Source organism: Pristis pectinata, chromosome 3 (assembly GCF_009764475.1).
Source record: "Pristis pectinata isolate sPriPec2 chromosome 3, sPriPec2.1.pri, whole genome shotgun sequence".
In the NCBI taxonomy this organism is placed as follows: Eukaryota; Metazoa; Chordata; class Chondrichthyes; order Rhinopristiformes; family Pristidae; genus Pristis; species Pristis pectinata.
The window spans coordinates 140,209,191-140,232,184 of record NC_067407.1 but is presented as its reverse complement, the minus strand read 5'-3'; the positions used below and the strand labels follow the sequence as shown (position 1 = coordinate 140,232,184).

Below are 22,994 nucleotides of genomic sequence, written 5' to 3'. Positions count from 1 at the left end.
CCTGTTTCAGTCAGGACTGGTCAATTCTGAAGTCAGGTAATCCACCTGTAACATCAACTAGCTTTTTTTTTCTCTCCACAGATGCCACCTGAATAAAATCTAAATCTTTTATTTAGATTTCTAGCAACTATTGTGCTTCTCCATCTTACTGTTTCAACATATTTTTACCGTTTTCTGCCTTCATTCATCTTCCTCCATTTACATTCCTCCAGACAGATCAAGTACAATCAACAAACATTTACTTACCTCTCTTAGACGGCATCAAAAGCAAATGTATCACTTTGACAACTTGGTCTCCACCCTATCGCAGACATTCCCTTACTTTCACCACATCATTCTTTTCTCTGAGTAAATGAAAACAGGCTTGTTTTCTCACCTTTCCATTTCTAATGGTCATTGACCTGAAATATTTACTCTTGCTTGACCTGTTGAGTACTTTCTGCATTTACTGTTTTTCAGATTTGCAATATCTGCAGATTTTTTGCTTTTCAATTTTTAAGTATTTCATCCTTTCTGCATTGGGCAGAGTGTGTATCATATCAAAAAAAGTTCATAAATTAATTAATAATTATACCTTAGGTAGACATCATTATTAGTCTTTTTATGATAATTAATATCTAACAATCATTGTGAAAAAAAACAAATGTTAAAGTTGTGTTTAGTTTGATATTGAGTTTTCTATTTTCTAATGCCATATATGAGACAAGACAATAACTCAGCAAGCTTGGGAAAGTGTTTGACTTTGAACTGTGAGTCCTCTGGGGGGGTTCCTTCATCTCATGTCTGGATATTCTATAGATTAGTTGATTAATTGCTTTGTTATTATTTTATCATGTGATGAGAAGTACTTTGCTTTTAGAAGCCTTAACTAGATTAATTGCACAAACATCCTGGTAGCTTGTCCAGGTGGACATCTTGAGACTGGTTTCGCACAATTGCTGTCCGAGAAGTCAGGAGCATTGGAGAAAATAGGGCAATATTCATACCATGACATAAAAATCATTGAAGAAGTTCTGTTAACTTTCGTCCTTATTTTTACAGACCAAATGAGAAGAGTAAACTCATTGATAAACCAGATTCCTAATGGTTACCACAGTAACCGTGCTATTCCTGGACCACCTGGTCCTCCTGGACCACCAGGTAACCCCGGACCAGTAGGAGAAACTGGACCCCAAGGTTCAGCAGGTTTCCCTGGATCACCTGGAGTTCAAGGAAGAGTTGGTGAAAGAGGTACGGGTTGTTAATTCTATGCTTTTCAATTGTACTCAATAACTTAAAAGTCTTTTCTTTTTTCAGAATGTTCCAGTTACTGTAAGATAATCATAATTTAAGAAGGAACATTGAAAGGTTCAACATTTCATATGGGTGGCAACTTGTTGTTGGGCCTTCAACCAAATGCTTCTTGGTACAAATCACTACTTACTGATAAGAAGTTAGAAAAAAAGGATACTCTGGTTGAGCAATCAGCTTTGCCTTCCTAGGGCCTATTTGACACCTCCTGCAATGTTGCTAACTACCTATAGGAGCTGGATTGAATCACACTCAGCCCTAGGCAAACCATCTTATTATCTATATTTGTTGACAGCTCTGAATAGATCCAAAAAACCACAATGTTATTCCGTTTCCTAGCCTCTCTCTCTTTTTTCTAACCACTTTTTTCTCTCCTTACCTTTGCCCCATCCCCCGGTGGATCTGCTCTCCCCTCCTCCCCCACACCTGCCTATCACTATCTCTTACCTGCATCTACCTATCACTACCTTGTGTCCACCATACCTCCCCTCTTTTGTCCACCTATCACTGCTCTGCTTTTCCCTCCTATATATTGGGCTTCCCCTTTTCCTATCTTCAGTCCTGAAGAAGGGTACTGACCCAAAACGTTGACTGCCTGCTTTTCTCCACGGATGCTGCCTGGCCTGCTGAGTTCCTCCAGCATCATCGTGTTTTTCATCTAGATTTCAGCATCTGCAGTCCTTTATTTCTCACAATGTTATTATGTTCAACATTTAATCTCTAAGGCTTTAGCTGACAACTGTTTACTTAAACTGGAGAGTCCATCTGTCAATCCTAGGCTAGGAATCCAAATCCTTTGACACGCTTGGACATCTCATGCCAAGACTTGTAGTGCCTAGGTCCATGGGAGTTTCTATATGTTCATATCCCAGAGGAAGCTAAATGAACAAATTCCCATATATTTATTAGTACCAGCAAAGGTCCAAACCATGCCCCAACAGTGCTGGAGAGATTTTGTGTTACACTATAACAGGGAGAATCTGTGAACTTCTAGTCCCCAAAAGGCAGTGATTGTGTGATACAACAATCCTATAATGGGCTTTAGTTTCATATTTAATTCAAAGTAAGCAACAAAATTATTGTGATAAAATAGGAATTTGTTAAGAAAATTTGTTTTGGTCCATTTACTAAAGGTATTTCCACCTTTTTCTGTAATATGTCCTAAGGAATCATTGAGTGAAGTAAAAATTTTTGCTGTATAATTGTTTAATGAGTGTCTGAATCTTTCAGTGATGTAAAACCAGGTCTTTTTCTCTTTGATAGGACCTCCAGGAGAAAAGGGTGAACGAGGTAGTCCTGGTATTGGGAAGCAAGGACCACAAGGTTTACCTGGACCCCCTGGTATGTGGCTTTATTCATACACAAATATTTTCATTGTGCAAGGAATACAATTCACATGATGCGGATTTTGCCACTCCAAATTGGTTGAGGAATTGTGATTTAAAATCAGATTGCTCTACTGTACTTGCTTCTGGTGCCAGTATCATGGAGTTACTTCAGTTTTGGGTGATTGTGTGAAATGGGTAAGGGTGACTTGGTTTGCCATCATGTACCCTGTATGATTTTCTTGTCCTTTTCATTCAACATCAATTAAATTTGGGGAAATTTTATCTTCAATTTTGAGCCATTACACTAGGATCGTTTGGCTAGGAATTCCCTTTAGTTTATTATTATCGTCACATGTCCCAAAGTACAGTGGAAAAACTTGTCTTACATAACGTTCATACAGATAGCTCCAAATTTCTATCTGAAGATATTCTGCCCCATGTTAACAAAGATTCAGCTACGCCAAGGCTGAAATAACTCAGCGCATGCCCTGACAACTAAGGTAGTGAAAGCTAATGAGCTTCTTGTGTCGTTTGCAAACGAACTACTCCAGAGGTGTAAATTGTTTACAAAGGAGAATGTTGTTTATATGATTTTTTTCTCCTGGGTTGCATGCAGCAGCTTCCCAGATTTTTAACTTCACTGATCCCCACCTCTCCCCTTTCAACCTGTTCTTCATAAAACTCCACTCACAGAACATCCCTTATGGGAAGAAAGGTGTCAGTCACTGATAAGTGACAATTCATGGAGTAATGAAGCATACTGTGTCCTGGGATTTCTATTACTCTTTTTTTTAAGCATGCTTTTTGAGAAACAAGATCTGTAATCCATATGGTTTTCTCAGTGTTCAGCTGTAAGAGGTTGAGTTTATTCTATTATCCATGAAATGGCTCAGTCCAATACAAATATTACATCATCCCCTTTTGGGTCTTTGGAGGCAAAGGTGGCAGCTTGCTTTATTTGTTCAAGGTGGGATATCACCTAAAATAGACACAGTGCATATTTAAAAAAAAAACATTTTTTTTCTCACCTTCCAGCTATTAACTTAAGAGATTTTGGTTTGGCATGTATTCATTAGTCGCACCAAGTTTCTTAGCCCAAGGTGAATAATTTGATCACTAAGTGGGAGTCATTTGATCTCGGAAAAGGAAGAAAAGTAAATGATGAGTCACTTTAAACCCAATGATAAGAAATTTTACTTTTCAGAAGCAAAACTGTAGTGGGAGACCCCATGAGAGTTGGGGGGAAGGGCTGCTAACTTTGTGGTTTCATTTGAAACATATGTCGAAAGTTACAGAAGACAGTTCTTGAATTACGTGAAGGCAGTCTAGACACTAAGAGTAACAGCTGCCAGACAGTTCTGGGGTTAGATATGGGTTTTTCAAGTTAATGAACAAAGAGGAAGAGAAAAGAAACTATTTCAAACCACTACTGTTTCAATACACTTGTGCATAGATTTCATTTTCTGCCCAGGATTTAACATTATCCTTTCCAACAAAAGTATAAGAAAAAGATGGGTGATTCTCTTTAAGCTGTTAAAATAAGGTCGCCAGTGTTGGTGGCCCTTGTATTCTATTCAGTGATTAATTAGGAACATTATTGGCTATGTGTGAGTATTCTCCCCATTCTGAGACCTGTGGATAAATAGTTAGTTTGTAACATTACAGTGCTATATTAAGAAGTGAGTTACTCTTTTAAACTAAACAGCAACTTCTGCCAAGAAGTACATGCGTGTATACATGCTTGCATATCTTCATGTAGCATGCATATGTTTTTAAGTGTGTGAAACTATGGGTCAAGTAAGCCATGCATGAGAGCAGGAGCACAACCATTCTTCCTCTTGTGTAGTGTCCAGCAGCTTCTCAAAATCCAGGTTCTTCTATAAAGAAAGGCACCACAGAATTGTGCATTCGCAGAGTTTTTGAAGGGCGAGACAAAATAGAAATCAAATAAAAATGGAACAGTAAAAGAATGTTAATATGTTAAAGTGAATGTTCAATCCTGATGAAGGGTCTCAGCCTGAAATGTCAACTGTTTATTTCCCTCCATAGATGCTGCTTGACCTACTGAGTTCCTCCAGCACTTTTTGTGCATCGCTCCAGACTCCCCGCATCTGCATCCTTCTTGTGTCTCAAGACTGTTAATACTTAGTTTCTCTCTTTTCTATTTATAGGCCCACCAGGGGAATCAAGGACTGGCCCAGCAGGTGCTCCAGGTCCAAGGGGACCACTTGGGCCACCTGGTCGTCAAGGACATTATGGGATCCGAGGTCCGGCTGGCCCTCCTGGTTACTGCGATTCCTCAATGTGTGCAGGCATCCCTTACAATGGATATCCAAGTAGGTCATACTTTTCAGAATCGGTTGTGTAATTTATTGAGTTTTGATGTCATCTAACTGACATTATTTTAAACAACTGTTTAAGTGATAAACCCCTGCTGATTTGGTGCATTTAGACCTTTTTAACTGCTTTTATAATTATACTATAAACAATTTTTAAATACACTTATCTTTTATCTTAAAAGATATGACTTTTTAACAAAGTAATTAACATGATTTAAATCGTACTAAAAACTAATCAGCTTTTTGTGTAGCTTGTAAACTAACCATTCAGTTGACAAGTTGATAGTTTACACTTCAGTAAACTGAAGAATGATCAGTCAACCGTTCTGTCTTGTACTTTGCAATGTATTTAAATATAAGTTCAGCAGAACAAAAGAAATATCCATTGCAAAGTGTTATAAGACCAATAACAATTTTTCTTTAAACTTAAGAAGTGACTGGAATGTTTTTCTAAGTGCTCCAGTGGCTGCTTGTATAAATCTGAGTTTAAACAGATGGCTAAACAAATAAGTAACTGAAGCAACGAGATAGGTTACCATGTCACTTTAAAGAGAGATTGTGTGATAGCTGTGGTTCACTTTAATATCGTGGCATTTGGCAGATGAGTGATCAGTAAGGAGTGACTTGACATGACGTGGGACCTGTATTTAATTTTTTCCCTCTTATAACTTTATATAGAAGAATTTGTAAAAGCAGGGTGTGGCTTGGTTCACATAATTATAGGGTCCAAAGGAGAGTGACGACCACAATTACTGTTGCCAAGACTCTCTGATTGAGACCCTGCAGGAATTACAAAATAGGTGAATGGTGTCCTTCTGGAAGGATGAAAGGCAAAGCCTCCAGTAGAATATTGGCATTTTCTTGTGGATGAGGAAATGCATGGATAAATCAATGTTGTTGAATTGAAAGTACTGACTGGTCACTGGTGTGGCTATATTTAGTTACATGAATTAACTTCAGTGGAATGTACCTCCAATACATTCACAGTTAATGGAAAATCTATTTCAAATTTACATTTATCGCCTACAGTAACCATGGTTATATCAAATTATCACATGTCCATAATCACATAACCACATATGCTGACACTTTAGAGTATGTTGATATCAAGATGGAGGTGGTGTTGGGTCTCTTGAAGAGCATTAAGGTGAATAAGTGCCCTGTGCCAGATAGGAACTATCCCAGGTTATATAGAGAAGAAGGAGGAGATTGCTGGGGCCCTGACAGAGATCTTTGTATCCTCTTTGGCCACAGGCAAGATCCATTGGATTGGAGAATAGCCAACGTTGTTCATCTGTTTAAGAAGAGCAGTAAAGGTTAACCAGGAAATTATAGGCCGATGAGCCTTTTGTCAATGGTAGGGAAATTACTGTAGAAGATTCTTAGGGATAGGATCAACTCACATTGGGAAAAGTATAGACATTAGGGATAGTCAGCATGTTTTTTGTGGGTGAAGTCATGTCTTCAAAACTTTTTTTTTTGAGCAGGTGAAGAAGATGATTGACGAGGGCAGGGCAGTGGATGTTGTATACATGGACTTTAGTAAAGCTTTGGACAAGATCCCTCATGGTAGGCTGTTGATTAAGACTTGGTAGACTAGATTCAAAATTGGCTTTTCACAGAAGACAAAAGGTAGTAGTGGAGGGGTGTTGCTCTGAATGGAGGTCTGTGAGCAGTGGTGTTGTGTAAGGATCAGTGCAGGGAGCTCTGTTATTTGTGATATCTCTAATCTCTATCTCTAATCTCTATCTCACAAATAACAGAGCTCCCTGCACTGATCCTTACACAACACCACAAAACAATTTGGACTAATTAGTAAGTTTGTAGTTGACACAAAAATTGGCAGAGTTGTGGATAGTGAGGAAGGTTGTCAAAGGATTCAGCAGGATATACACCAGTTGGAAATGTGGGCAGAGAAATGGCAGATAGAGTTTAATCTGGACAAGTGTGAGGTGCTGCACTTTGGGAAGACAAATGCAAGGGTACAGTAAGACAATTATACAGTAAATGGTAGGACCCTTAGGAGCATTAATATACAGAGGGATCTTGGGGTGCAAGTCCATAGCTCCCTGAGAGTGCCATACAGTCGATAGGATGGTAAGGAAGGAGGAGCACATACTTGTCTTCATCAGTTGGGGTGTTGAGTATAAAAGTTGTGAATTCATGTTGCAGCTGTATAAAACTTTGGTGAAGGCCACATTTGGAGTACTGTGTTCAGTTCCGATCACTGCATTACAGGAAGGATGTGGAGGCTTTGGAGAGTGTACAGAAAAAGGTTCATCAGGATGCTGCCTGGATTAGAGGTTATTAGCTCTAAGGAGAGGTTGGACAAATCTGGATTGCTTTCTCTGGAGTGTCGGAGGCTGAGAGGCAAGCTGAAAGAAGCATATAAAATTATGAAAGGTGTGGGTAGGGTAGATAGTCTTTTTTATAGGGTGGAAATGCCAAATACTAGAGGGCATTGGTTTAAGGTTAGAGGGGAAGGTTTAAAGGAGATTTACAAGGCAAATTTTTTTCCACAGAGAGCGTTAGGTGTCTGGAATGCACTGCCAGATGATGTGGTGGAAGCAAATACAACAGCAATGTTTAAGAGTCATTTAGACAGGCACATGAACAGGCAGGGGATGGATAAATATAGACCATGCGCAGCCAGATCAGATTAGTTTTAGCTGGCATCATGTTTGGCACAACAACAAGGGCTAAAGGGCTTGTTGCTGTGCTGCACTGCTCTCTGTTCCAAATATTTCTCGTTGTCTAGTAATTAGAAGTAAAATCTGGATTTCTACAGCCAGTGGCCTACATATTGAACAACACTGACCTAAATACAATTTCAGTCTGATTCATGGGAAATAGAGGGAAAAACTGGGTACGATGGTAAGCTGACAAACAGGTCCCAGGGTTTCAGTCCAACACCTCAGTCCCAATGAGCTCCCAGTGACAATTCTGAGATCCTTTTTGTATAATGGCATGAACACTTGAATATCATATGAGGTGTGACTCTAGCTTTTGAGAAACAATTAAAAGCTAATATATTTCTTTTCATGGCTACAATGACATACAGCTCCGTGCTACAAGAGTGTCTTGGCAAAGAATTCTGCCCTAAAATTCAATCACATTATATTGGGCTTTTATTTAATGTATATGATTCAAAAATTACTTTATCCAATATGAAAAGTGATGCCAATCATTTTAGGTCAGTCTGGAAATTCAACCAAGCACTTTGTGGAGTGATTCACCCTCGTAGCTCCTGACATGATTTCCATAGCACTTATGCATGGAACTTGTTTCAAGTGCAATGCCCCTTTTGCAACATTGCGTATAAGACTGGACCAAGGTGTTGGTAGAAACTATTGTTGAGTATTTCTGGTCAATTGGGCTTTAATTATGCACTGCTGGATTGAGAGCTCTGTAAGGGAAGTCTCACTTTTTCCTTTGATCCTTAAGGCTGCACCCCATCTCCTCCCTACCCCACAAAACATTGACATCCCTCCTGATCCTCCTTTTCTCCTCTTTGGCCCTGGTCCTTTGACATGCTGATTCCTGATCCTTTGATCACCCAGGATCGAGCCCAGATACACCAATGTTTTCAACGCTCCAATCCATTGACTGCACTCCCCACCCCTGGATGATTCTGATTGCATGAAGCCCAGGCTCCTGATCACAAAAAGCCCAGGCTCTTGATCACAGACAGGGCCTCTGGATACTGATCTGATTGTCATCCTGCCACTCAGCAACTTACCTGATTAACCCCCTCCAAAAAGTCTCCTGGCAACGTTCTTAGTGTCAGAAATCCCTCCTGGTCCCCTCACAGCTTGCCTGCTAACCTGTGCCCAGGTTCTGATCCTCAGCAACCCTCCCTCCCTTCCTATTCTTGGATGAGGCCTTATTCCCAGTGGCACATTTTCAAATACAGAAAATTGCAACGACCTTCCAGCCTTTTGGCAGCATCCAGGGTCTGTACTTTTGAAATCTGCACCAAGAATGAAATAGCCCTTGGTCTACTGAAACAAACATCTCATGTTTTGGCGTGCTAGAAGTTTTCAGGATCTAAATCTTTATAAATTACTACCTGAATTTTGTTTAGATCATTATGCCACAGAGGTCACCTCCACTCCTTAATATGAAGTTCAGGAATGAGATCATTAGGACATTAACGGACAGTCCAAACATTGAACAAACTAAATATTCTGCTGGTATCCAGCCTGGGAACTCAAATGATTTAGTGTTGACAATTCCCCCCTAATTGAGACATGATGGGTAGTATGCAGCCAAGTCAAAGAACAAGGTCGTGGGTGTCCCTTTTTCTGAAAGGATGGGCTGAAAGAGGAATTCCATGTTCATGGGGTGGTGGGGAGGGGATGTGTAGGGGTTTGCTTGGAAGGTCGGGATGAGGCTAAATAGGACTTCTACTTTGACTGTGAAAAACCTTTAGACTTCTGTCCAAACTGATCCTCATGGGCGACTTCAAAGCTGGGGTCAGGAAAGATGCAATCCTCTGGAAAGAGATGACAGGCAAGATGGGAGTAGGGAAAGCAAACTCCAACAGTTCTCCTCCTGACAAGATGCTTGGAGCATGGTCTTGTTATTGTTAACGACTTGTTTTGTGACCTAAAGAACAGATAGTTGATGGAAATAATGCAGAAAGCACAGACTTTTCAGCACATGTCATATCAAAAATATCCACTGCCCAAACGCACAAGGGCCAAGTCTGCTGGACGACGAGAACAGAAGACTGGTCAGTAGGAGTGGAAGGAGCACTTCAGACTGCTCAACCATTACTCAGTGTTTGACATGCATGTCTATCCTCTAGCAAATAATGGCCTCATTACTACAAAAGACCAGCAAAACATGTCTAAAGCCATAGGCCAACTGAAACAAAAAGATGGTATTCCCTGATGTTCTAAAATTTGGGAGACAGTTTCACAACCTCTTCTTCCACTTCTAAGAAGAGGAAGGATATGTCAGGGGCCTTCAGAAAGGTCACTATCATTACCATCGTCAAGAAAAGAGACAAATCCAATTAAAGTAACTACAGAGGATTCTCCTGGCTATCTGCCACTGGTACAATCATTAACGGAGTCCTCCTCAACCAACTCTTCATGCTGGCCAAACAGCTGCTTCCTGAAGCACTCTGAAAGAAATGCAAGGGGGAACATCTATATATATCAACATATTGGTCACTGTAAGAAGGATGTGGAGGCTTTGGAGAGGGTGCAGAAGAGGTTCACCAGAATGTTGCTTGGATTGGAGTGTATTAGCTATAAAGAGAGGTTGTATAAACTTCGATTGTTTTTGCTGAAGGGTCAGAGGTTGTGGGGCAACCTGACAGAAGTATATAAAATTGTGGGAGGAATAGATAGGCTAAATTCTTTATCAGCGATTTTTCTCCCTGGGTGGGAACGTTAAATACGAGAGGCCATAGGTTTAAGATGGCATTGAGGCAGACAGCAGGTGAACAGGCAGGGAATGGAGGGATACAGACTATGTGCAGGCAGATGGATTTAGTTTAGGTTGGCATCATGGTCGACGCAGACACGGTGGGCCGAAAAATCTGTTCCTGTGCTGTTCTGTTCTACGTTCCATGTTCTATGCATCACTGAAACCTTTGATTGCATCAGTTATGCCACATATCAAACCACAGAACATGAGGTAGAAAGAAAGAAAATGAGAAACGTTACAGCAGGAAGGTAACATATTCTGGAATGCAGAAACTGATTTCCGCTTCAGAATTATTAAATAAAAAAAATGGTGGAAATATTCAACAGATCGGGTGGGATTTGTCAAGAGAGAAACAAAGTTAACGTTTCAGGTTAACTTTTCATCAGAACTAGGAAAATTTAGAAATCTAACCTGTTTTAAATTGCAAAGAAAGGGGTGGCACAGAGAGGCCAAAGATGACCATGACAGACTGGTGACAGAGAGAGACTGGATGGTGCAAATGATGTGACGTTGGCTGAGAGGAGGGAGTGAAGGCTTTTACGTTGCAGCTGATCTGTCGAGAAGAGAAGTAGGTAGAAGGAGAATGAGAACCGAGGAAAGACAAAAAGCAGTGCTGAAATTGAAAGGTACAAAACACGGCAGTTGTTGGAAATCTGAAATAAAAGATAATGCTGGGAATACCCAGCAGGTCAGACACATCTGTGGAAAGAGAGAAACAATGTTAATATTACAGGTTATTGTCATTTCGTCAGAACTGACCAGATTAGTTACAAACTGGAAAGTCTGGCTATCCAAAATTGTTGAATTCAGAATTGAATCCTGAAGGCTGTAGTATGCCTAATCAAATGATGTGGTGATGTTCGTCAAGCTTATGGTAGTCTTCAATGTAAAGGTATGAGGTCAAAGGCAGAAAGTAAAAGTGGGATGGAAAATTTAAATTCCAAGCATCTTGTTACAGCCATCAGAACTCAATATTGAATTCAAAAATTTTAGATAACCAGTCTGTACCAACACTGGCCAGTCCTGATTACAGGACGTTAACCTTTAACATTAACACAGTTGCTGCGTGACCTGCTGAGTACATCCAGCATTCTCTTTTATTTCAGATTTCCAACAACTGCAGTGCCTTGCACCTCAAAACTCCAACATTTTTATTCTGCTATCTTTCTGTTTTCATTCATCGGTTATTTGCATTGCTTTCAACACTCCCTCTCAGATGGCGCCAACATGTGGTCTCAACCCTTTCGCAGACATGTCTTTTGTCCTCAGTGCTCCTCTTTTTCTCTACAACTTAAGACAACTTAATGTCTAACTTTTCCAAGTTCTGTTGGTCTCAAGTCCTCCATCAACCTATAGCTCTTCACAGACAAGTCTGATCTTATTTCCAGCATTTTGTCTTTATTTTAGATTTTTAGCATCTGCAGTTATATTTGCTTTTTGATTGCTCCTGAATTATTAAAGATTTAATAATAATGTTAAAATTCTTTTAATCCAAATTAAATATTTTCTGAAATGCAGATTTCACATTCTTTACAGATAAAATAATTTTAATATCATTAAATTTATTCAAACATAAATACAGATTTACACAGAGCCCCACTACATTTTTGCTAAAAAAAATTATTGTTTAAATGAATTTGAGGGAGCACCAACAAGCTGATATCACACCACAGCAGTGCAACAATAAGTTTATTTATGTCATTTCTCTAAACAAACAAAATGCATACCACCCCTGATGCAAATATGATGCATCTTTAAACTTATGATTAGGATAGGAGAAAGGGAAGACTTTCAAATGGACTTGGCTTTCCAAAATGAATGCTTGGCTTTTTTCCCCCTTTGTTCACAAATGCATCATTAAATAACATAACTTGTGATTTTGCTGAAATGGATGCATTCTACTTCTTGACCCAGCTTTTGCCCAGTGCCCCCTATCCAAGGAATAAAAGGTGTGCAAAAGTATTTGTCTGAAGATATTTCACTTAAGAATTAAATATCGTTTCCTGATGTTAGAAATTATAATCTGCAGATGCTGGAAATTTTCCCTTTCAGCATTTCATAGAATCATGGACGCATACAACGTGGAAAAAGGCCATTTGGTCCAACTCATCCACATGGACCAGTGGGCATGCTTCAGTATTAATCCCATTGCCCAGCACTCAGTCCATTGCGTTTGTGCCAAAGTAATTCATGAGCTCAGCTAGAGATTTCTTAAATATGGTCAGCGACCCCACTTCAATCACTCTCAGGCAGTGCATTCCAGGTACTCACCACTGTCTGGATGAAGAAAGTCCACCTCCTATCCCCTCTAAATCGCTTTCCCCTTACCATAAACCTATGTCCTCCAGGTTTACCTATCAATGATAATTCAGAAAAGTTTCCCGCAGTCTACCCTATCTATAACTGTCATAATTTTATATACCTCAGTCATGTTCATTTTTAACCTCCTTTACTTCAGGGAGAATAGAATTAGCTTCTCTGGTCTCTCCTTATAACTGAACCGCTCTATACACACAAAATAACTATACACACAGAAAGATACAGCACAGGTATAGGCCCTTCAGCTCACCGAGTCTGTGCTGACCATCAACCACCCATTTACACTGATCTGACATTTTTCATTCTCCTCACATTCCCCAGATTCTATCTGAAGGGCAATTTGTAGTGGCCAATTAGCCCACAAACCCACCCATCTTTGGTCTGTGGGCGCAAACGGGAGCACCCGAGGTAAACTCCATGCAGTCAGCACCCAAGTTAGGATTGAACTCAGGTCTTCTAGCACTGTGAGGCAGTTACCAACTGCATCACCATACCACCCAACATCTACTGCCATGCCCTATATACATAGCATGATATTTTATATACTGTAAAGTTTGGCTGCTTTTTCTTTTATATAATGTACATAAGACTTGCTATTCTGTACAATGCTCTATCCCAGGAGACATCCTGATGAATCTCCTCTCCACTCTCCAATGCTATCACATCCTTCCTATATCTCGGTGACTGTAACTGCACACAGTAAATCCAGCTGAGGTGCAGCCAAGGTTTTATAAATGGGACCATATAACCTCCCTGCTTCTGTATTCAATGTCCCGAGCACTGAAGGCCACTATCACATATGCCTTCCTAACCATGTTATCTACCTTAATTGCCACCCTCAAGTATCAATGGACATATACTCCAAGATCCTTAAGACTATGCATTTCATATAGATCATTCCCCTTGCAACTCCTTTTTCCCCTCTTCTACCCCCACCTACCACATCCTGTCATATGGCACCGTTCCGTGAAACCTCAAGAGGTGCAAAACCTGTCCTTTTATCTCTCCCCATCCCTCCATCCAGGGACCCAAACATATTTTCCAGGTGAAGCAGTGATTCATTTGCACTTCTCGCAATCTAGTGTACTCCATTCAATGTTCTCAGTATGGCCTCTTCTGCACTGGAGAAACCAAATGCAGGTTGGGTGATAGATTTGTGGAGCGACTGCGCTCAGTCCGCAGGAATGACCCTGAACTTCCAGTTGCCTGACACTTTAATTCACCATCTCATTCCTACTCTGATCTCTCTCTCGCTCCCTGGCTCTCTCTCGCTCCCTGCAACTACTAGACCCAAAGTAACCACAAGGAACAACACCTCATCTTGGGCACGTTGCAGCCTTCTGATTTGATATTGAATTCTCTAATATCAGATAACATGCCCTTTCTTCTTGTCTATATAACAGCCATTTCTATCTGCTGTACTTTTTTACTTTTCTCTCTGTGTATAATCTGACCTGCTGGGCATGTCCCACTATGTTAGGACCACATTAGGAACAAATTACATAACTATAGTAATTTAATCTAATCCCACCTGCCAAATGACCTAATTATCAGAGAAATTCCCTGTGTTCCAGCCATCACCCTGTCCCCACCTTCACTGCTACCTAGATTAATTTACTTCTCTTTCTCAGGCCTGATGAAGATGCTCTGGACCTGCCTAGTTTTTACAGCATTTTCCATGTTTACATCATGTTAGCTCAGCTTTTCTTGTCCAATTCATAAGTATAGCTTGCCAAGAAGGTCCCACAACCTAACAACATATTATGCAGACCAAGAAACTTAATGTGCGGGTAACCGCTACGATTAAGCCACTTCGACTTACCCAATCACAGATGTTCTTAATTCCACATGTACCTCCTCCAGCTTCTCTCCTACTGAAAACTAATTTTTCTTCTTCCCCAGTTTTAACAGCAGTCGCAGACCCAAAACATTGACCGTCTCTCATTCCACAGATGGAGCCTAACCTGCCAAGTTTTTCCAGCATTTTCTGTTTTTACATTCTATCTTTAACCTCCTTACTAAATACCCAAATATACTCTTTTGTAGCTTCTCTTGAGTCTTCTTCACAGCTTGCTTTCTCATCCTGCTTTGTGCCATTTGTAAATATGAAAATACCAGATTTTACCTGGTAACATAAATAGCAGCAGGACTAGGTCATAGAGCCTCTTGAACCTACACCACCAAGACTGATGTGATACCCGCCCACACTTTCCCGTCTTTTCCCTATAGGTCTTGATTCCACTTTGATGCAAAGGTCAGTTCACCTCAGCCTTGAATGCACCCACTAACTCAGCCTTCACAGCCTCTTGGGCAGAGAACTCCAAAGACACTGAGAGGAGAAGTTCCTTCTGATCTTCATCTTCAATGGATGACCCTTTATTATTGAGCTACAGTGCCGTACAGCACAGAACTGGGTCCTTTAGCCTACTATGTCCACACCAATCTTTCTGCCCATCTACACCAATCCCATTTGCCCACATTAGAATCATATCCTTCTCTAGCTGCCTACTTAAGTGTCTGTCTAAGTGCTTCCTAAATGCAGTAATTGTATCTGATTCACCACCTTCTCTGGCAATGTGTTCCAGATATCAACTGCAAATTGTATATAAAGGAAAACTTTCCCCTCAGAGTCCCTTTAACTCTCACATTACCCTCTACCCTTTTGTTTCTGATACACCTACCATGAAAAAAAAATTGGCTATCTACCCTATCTATGCCTCTCATAACTTTATATGCTTCTTTCAGGTCACCCCCTCGGGCTCTCTTATTCCAGGGAAAACACGCCCAGCCTATCCAATCTCTCCAGATAACAAGTCCTGCAATACAGGCAACATTCGGGTGAATCTCCTCTGTACTCTCTCCAGCGCAACCATATCCTTCCTATAGTGTGGCGACCAGAACTGCACGTAGTACTGCAATACCACTGTTTTGTAAAGTTGCAACGTAATACCCCAACTCGTATTCCATGCCCCACCCTATGAGGTCAAACATGCCTATGCCTTCTTCACCACCCTATCAACCTGTGTTGCCACTTTAGGGAACTATGGACATGGACCCTTTGGTCTCTCAGTTCATCTTTATTGCCTAACCATTTACTGCATTTGTCCTACCACTCCCCCCCATTTCACTTCCCAAAATGAATCATCTCCTGGTTACAACATAAAACAGTACAGCACAGGAACAGGCCCTTCGGCTCACGATGTTGTACCAAGCTAATTAAGCTAATGACGCCTAATTAAACTAATCCCTTCTGCCTGCACGTGGTCCATATTCCTCCATTCTCTGCCTATTTATGTGCCTATCTAAGAGCATCTTAAATGCCTCTGGAATTAAATTCCATCTGCCAACACTCTGCCCAACTTTTCAATATGATCCATGTCTTGCTTCAGCCTCAGGCAACCTTCCTCACTATCCACAACACTACCAGTTTTTGTATCATTTACAAACTTACTAATCATAACTCCATTCGAGTCTATAATGTATATTACAAACTGCAAAGGGCTCAGCACCGCTCCCTGTGATACACTGCGAGTCAGTTTTCCAATCAGCAAAGCATCCTTCTACCACTCCCAAGCCGATTTTGGAACCAGTTAGCCAGCTTGTTTTGGATCCCATGTACCTTAACCTTCTGGACCAACCTACCAGGGTGAGACCTGGTTAAGTGCCTTACTGAAGTTCATATAGAGACATCTAACACCCTGCCTTCATTAACCTCCTTTTTTACCACCACAAAAAACTCAACCACTGACAGGTTGATAGGTCACTTGAGTTTTATAGGGGATATAGGAGAAAAGAAATAAATCAGGAGGCCAAAAGGGGCCATAAAATGACCTTGACAAGCAGAAATAAGGAGAATCCCAAAACACCTTGCAGGTATATTAGAAGCAAGAGGGTAAAAAAGGGAACAGAGGTGTATTCAATGCATGGAGCCAGGGGATATGAGCAAGACCCGATATGAATACTTCTCATTGGTAGAAGGATGTGGAGGCTGGAGAGTTTGGGGAGGGGTACACTGATATTCTGGATCATGTCTGTGTCAGGAAGGAGGAATTGTAAGAAATGTTGGCAAACATTAGGGTGAATAAATCCCTGGGGCTTGATGGGTTCTATCCCAGGATACTTAGGGATGCAAGCGAGGAGATTGCTGGGGCTCTTAAAGAGATTTTTGCATACTTGTTAACCACAGCTGAGGTACCAGAAGACAGGAGAAGAACTAATGTTGTCCCCTTGTTGAAAAAGAACACTACTGAAATAATTACTTTCTCCTTATTCTGACTGCCAATAATATTTCATGGTCTCCTTTTGCCCTCCTAACTTCTTTCTTATGTACACCCACTATGCTCATGAAGGGAACCTCTTGATTGTAGTTACCTATACCTGTCATATGCTTCATTTTTTTCCCCCACATCAAGCCTTCAATAACCTGTGTTATCCAAGGTTACCTAATCTTGCCATCTTTGCCTTTCACCCTTACCAGACCACGAACTCTTGCTAACTCTCTTTAAAAATTCTTCCACATATCAGATATTGTTTTACCTGCAGGTAGCTGCTCCTGATTCCCTTTTGCCAGGTCCTCTCTTGTGCTATTGAAATCAGCCTTCCTCCAGTTTATGGTCCCTAATTCTAGATTCCTTCATGAAGTGAAATATCATAGAGTTATTGAACCGTCCAGCCCAGAAATGGGCCCTTCCGTCAACTACATCCATGCTGACCTTGTGTCCATCAACATGAATCCCATTTGCTTGCATTAAGACTGTACCTTCTATGCCTCACCTATTTAAGTGTCTGTATAAATGCCTCTTAAATGTAGTAACTGTATCTGATTCCACCGCCACACTTCAGATATCGACCATGTCCTCTCACCATCAATCCAGTCAAGTCCAGTCAGAATCTTTTATGATTCAATAAGATCACCTCTTTCTCTCAAACTCCAATGATTATGGGTCCAACTATCTTTTTCCTTTATCTGTCAATGACAGAGATTGAAAATAACTAAGGTCCAAGCACTGATCCAATCCCCACCAACTTAAAATCTTCCCTTCCTCGACTCACACCATCATAAGATAAGATAAGACATCATTATTAGTCACATGTACATTGAAATACATCTTTTTGCGTAGAGTGTTCTGGGGGCAGCCCGCAAGTGTTGCCGCACTTCCGTCGCCAACATAACATGCCGACTACTTCCTAACCCGTATGTCTTTGGAATGTGGAAGGAAAACCGAATCACCTGGAGGAAACCCATGAAGACACATGGGGAGAACGTACAAACGCCTTACAGACAGCGGCCTGGATTGAACCCGGGTCGCTGGTGCTGTAATAGTGTTATGCTAACCGCTATACTACCGTGCCTGCCCGGTGCAGTGCAGTACGTCCCCATCCCCACTAAACCCATGTAGATAGAGTGTTCCTTCCCCTACAAGTCCCATGTGTACAAAGCTTCCCCCACCACAAAATATTTGTATGTAAAACATCTCCTCCCCTGCTAGTTCCATGCATACAGGACTTCCCCTCCACTACCAAATAGCTCTTTCCCTTTCTCATCATCTTATCTCCAAATGAATCTCCATTAATTTCACATTAAGGTTTTAGAATTAAAAATATAAGAGGTAGCAGCAGGAGTAGGGATATGTTCCTTTGAGCCAGTCCTCCATTCAATATGATTATGGCAGGATCATTAAGCACACCTTCCCAAATGTTGATTTCCCTTAGAGTCCAAAGAGCTATTGATCTCAGTTCTGTAGGATGAGTGTCCTCTAGAGTAGAAAATTCCAAAACTGATAACCCTTTGAATGAAACAAATTCTCTTCATCTCAATTCCAAATACCAGTCCCACAGACTTAATGCGTTTAGGATTTTCCCTTCCCTGGCAGCCTGTGTTCATGACTTTCGTTTCCCTGACGCGTGACCTCCCTCCGCCAGACAAATTATTGGAGCTGAACGTGATCTATTCATCAAAGAAAGCCACGTACAGAGTGCAAAATAACTGGTACTACATTAAGGAGCTTTACTATTACTGATAAATCCTCAAACAGACATTAAAATATATTGTACTTACAACAGTAATCACTCTTAAGAAAGAAAAATAAATTTAATAAAAATGGCTAAATCAAATTTTAAAGTGTCTTCATAACAAAAAATTAACCAGATCTTGATAACAAATTAATTTTATAACTTCACTAAAAACAGATCTAACTAAGTTGTCAACATTTTAACCTATTATTAGATTGCAATTTAGGTAATAAATACAATCAAAACATCAATAAAAGGGATTTTAATTTTCTCAGTGCAATAGCTCTGCCGAGTTTGTGATACATTCCAATCAGTGCAGATAAAAGGCTGACTGGAATTATCACCGATTAGGGCACAGAGAAAATTAACCCTCCTCCCAGATGTGTTAAAGGTCTAAATGTTGTGATGTGATATGTGTTTGATTTTTGTTCTGAAAAATTAAAAAAATAGAAATACGTAGCTTGTTTATTCACCACTGCAAAAAGAAGAGAAAACTATATATAGATATATATATATATATACCTAGTTCTTTTTCCCAAAACTAACATCATTCTTAACCTATTTCAGGTTCCGGATAAATTTTACTAGATACCCATGATGCTTACAAAAAACCGAAAAGTCCTGTTTCTGAAATATTTGTTCCCGATCTTAATAAGAAATGAGCCTTTTTGGAAAATTCACCAGGAGTTGATTTAACGAACTCTGTTGACCATCAGTTCTTCATAAGGAGAGAGAAAAACACACCTACTTAAACTAAGAGAGTTTGCAATTTCTATATATGAAACAGACGTCAGAGATGCCTGCCCATTTAAGACTGTTTCATCGTGAAGCAAACAAAAAAGAATCTCACACATGAACAAGGCTTAAACTTACAACTAACCCTATGGAGGTTGTATTATTTTGTAAACAACAACAAACAAAAATCACAGATTTTTAGCTTGGAATGTTCAAATTATTTTGTCGTATTGTTTCTGTAAATAACTAATTGTGGCATTTAAATGGTTCGAACTGAATCACAACCCACACTAGTCGTAACATCTATTAAATCAGCTTCTCTGTTCAGGCCTATTTGCTATCTGCTTTAGAAAGTAACCATCCTTTGTACTTAAAGTACATCACCCTAAAAATAATACAAAAATACTGAGAGAAATGCAAAGAATCATAGAAGCGTAGAGGGGTGTGAAATTTGTCTTTGGTAGTCCATGACGAGCAATCATAAATTGCCTGTCTGTTCTAGTGGGAAAGAAAATTGGATGGAATGTAAAAATGGTCTACTGATTCGCTAATGTCAGTTTTTGTTACTGATCCAGACAAATTTCACATCAAAATCTTTCTCTAAGTGGGTGATGGACCTGGGGGCACGAGGGGGGGTGGGCGTGCAGTGGGAGTGAGGTAAAAATAACTTATTTCAGACTTCATGAACGTCACAGTATATAAAAATGTTATGGTTTAGCTAGAAAAAGGTTTGTATACTCGTAGGTGCCACTCACAAGATCAACAGGAAAAAAAATCATGTGGCTTTGCTGTTGTGGTATTACCAACTGCACAGATGGTGATAGTCTAGTAATTGTACCGCAAATTCTAAGTCTGAATTTGTTTGTTCCTGCTCTTCTGGTAGGGAGTCATACCCACACAAACCATGGGTCAGGGTGTCAGTCCTTCCTCTGAACTGAGATCCAATCAGCTAAGTTTTCTCCTGATAATATAGGATTTGTGAATTTGGACCTCAAATTTTAGCAATGGATCCACCACTGGTCTTACTTACTTTCCCTTCTTTTTCACAACTACCTTGCATTTCTGCCTGCCCCTCCATTTTTCCTGGAGTGTCGTTATTTAAAATTGCAATCACCTTCATGTTGTTAAATTGCATTTAATGGGTCTTCTTTTACAGCCATGGGCAGTTCAAATCAGAGCATTTGGTATTAGCACTGATTATGCTAAGACATACATACGTACAATTGTTAACAGAATTTTCAATATCTTTGATAAGTATCCCTTTAGTAACATTGCATTGCATGATTTAAGCTGCCCGACCATTACAAATGTAGTATTGGTTATGCTTCATGTTCAATTACTGTTTTTGTTTCCAAAAATTCCTTTATTCTGCAAGAAAGAGGTGTTTTTAACAAATCTTACTGATGGTTTAAAAAGAAGCAATTCTATTATTCCCCAGTGTTTTAATAGAAAATAGTATAATTGTGCAAAAGACTCATTTTCAGGTGAATGTAAATCAAAATATGCATAGAAATATATACATTTATATATATATATAAAAAATGAATGTGTTGTAAGATTTTGTGTCCAACACGTTGTGTACGTGTCTACACATGAGGACTAGTAGGCTGCCAATTATAGTGTTTGATATATGAGACCCATATTTCCAACCAGGACCATACGGACAACAACCCTACCGTCCAGAAACCCATGTTGTTCCCATAGCAAGGCGAGAGGATGAAGAGGTCGACCAAATTGAAACTGAAATTCAGTCGCCTGGATTTAGCCGAATGCAATCATGAGGATTGTCCATCATTGTTCCAATTAAAGGGGGAGGGCATGAAGAGGGGTCGAATCTCAGTTGACTTTCAATCTGTGCCTTATTGCCACATTCACATCTGCAGAAGCTCCTGTGTTTTTGATCATTTAATTTTGAATGACCAGCTAGAGGATATTCATGGCTTGATTTATAAGTGTTCAGTTTTAGGTTTATATCTGACATAATCTTATTTCGCAATAAGCAAAGAATTCTGCCTCAATGAAAGTAGATACATTTTTGTATGTTATCTGGGATAGTTCCTTGTTTACAATCATGTAACATTAGGGAATAGGAGTAGTTGGAATCCACAAGACAATTTTCACTACGCAATATACATCAAAGCTTTCCCTAGAAATTATTTCATTAAAAACAATGGTAAGCTTTCTTATTATGTTGTAACCATGGCAATTATGTTAGCCCTCCCAATCCTGCTTGTCATCATTTGAAAAACGGCATTCCTGTACCCATGATCACAGCAAACAAATACCCTTTTTGTACTCACACTTGTTACTTTCCTCCAATTGTGTATACGCTTTTATATTGTAACACGCCTTTGCTGTTATTCTCAGCCTGCGTAGATTGGTTTTAACTGCATCCCTGTTCATTCTAATTACATTGCATTGAACAAAAACACCAAAGAAAATTTTACAAAGTATTAAACATTTTTCAAGATATTTTCAAAAAAATCAAAAATATATTTCACTTCAATCCACTCCACAGACAGTCTCTTTCCCAATTTCAATTGCCTCCATTTTATGCCCACATCCACAATGGTTACTCTGAGACTTTACCCCAACGTTAGCACTCCAGGTGCTGTTTAAACAATAACGACAATTAAGCCAAAGACAAGCTCGTCAATACATTCCAATTATTATATAGTGTACCTGTATTTTAAGTTATAAGCTTATAGGAATATTTTACTTTATCTTACAAATGTATCGGCTGGTTACATCAAAAATTAAGTGCAACACACTCTTAAAAAGGATACTGCTTAGATTCATTGTACCTACCAGACACATTACTTAACACTGCTTAAAACTATTTTTTACATTAAGACTTTAATACTTTAAATGTAAATGTGCTGGTTCTCAGCAGAATTGTTACAAAAGATGATGGAAAAGCATGTCTGTGATGTATATTTAGTATGGAACTTTTACCAGAATATAGTGTTTTCGGAAACTAGAATGCAGTTGGAATCTTTGCAAGCCTATGGATATAGAATTGCTGCTTCATATTTGTAACTGCAGATTGTGAATTTCACAGCCTAAATTTCCTATTTATTTCTGAAACAAAAGAGGCATTTTTCAATAAAACTACTGAAATTAAATGAACTGGTCTCGTTTTGACATTTTTTGTTAAACAGATAATAACGAGGATGAGAGGCTAAAGCAGTGTCTCGAACAGTTCAGATTGTTCTTGATGATCAAAGCCTAAGGGGAGATATATCTCCCTTTAAAGTTATTAAATTGTCTGCAGTTTTGATAGGAATAAGGAGAAACTATTTCTGCTGGCCAGTGCTGTAATAATCAGAAATAACTGGGAAAATGATCAGAAGGAAGGTGAGATTATTTTTTCAAACAGTGAGTTGTAACCTGCAATGAAAAAGACTCATTTATTTTGATTCTCATCAAGTCTATCAACTAATGTTCAATCCATGCCAGAATATTACCTTCAATCCCATATGCTTTGATTTTACTTATTAACTTTTACATGGGATTTTTGTCAAAGGCCTGA

At 39.6% G+C, this 22,994-nt stretch overlaps 1 protein-coding gene across 6 annotated transcripts in view; it reads left to right on the top strand.

Moving 5' to 3' along the window:
* The window catches only part of LOC127568808 (collagen alpha-1(XII) chain-like), a 275,536-nt gene extending 252,945 nt beyond the window's left edge, over positions 1-22,591 (top strand). For 5 of the 6 annotated variants that reach the window (XM_052012994.1, XM_052012992.1, XM_052012989.1 and 2 more), the window contains 4 exons: positions 1,042-1,230; positions 2,554-2,631; positions 4,790-4,954; positions 21,116-22,591. In XM_052012994.1, coding sequence (XP_051868954.1) covers positions 1,042-1,230; positions 2,554-2,631; positions 4,790-4,954; positions 21,116-21,243 — 560 coding nt within the window. In that variant the 3' untranslated portion in view covers positions 21,244-22,591. Of the gene's footprint in view, positions 1-1,041; positions 1,231-2,553; positions 2,632-4,789; positions 4,955-19,294 lie in introns of all 6 variants that reach the window. The other variant, XM_052012993.1, reaches the window with a different exon arrangement.
* Positions 22,592-22,994: the final 403 nt, after the last annotated feature.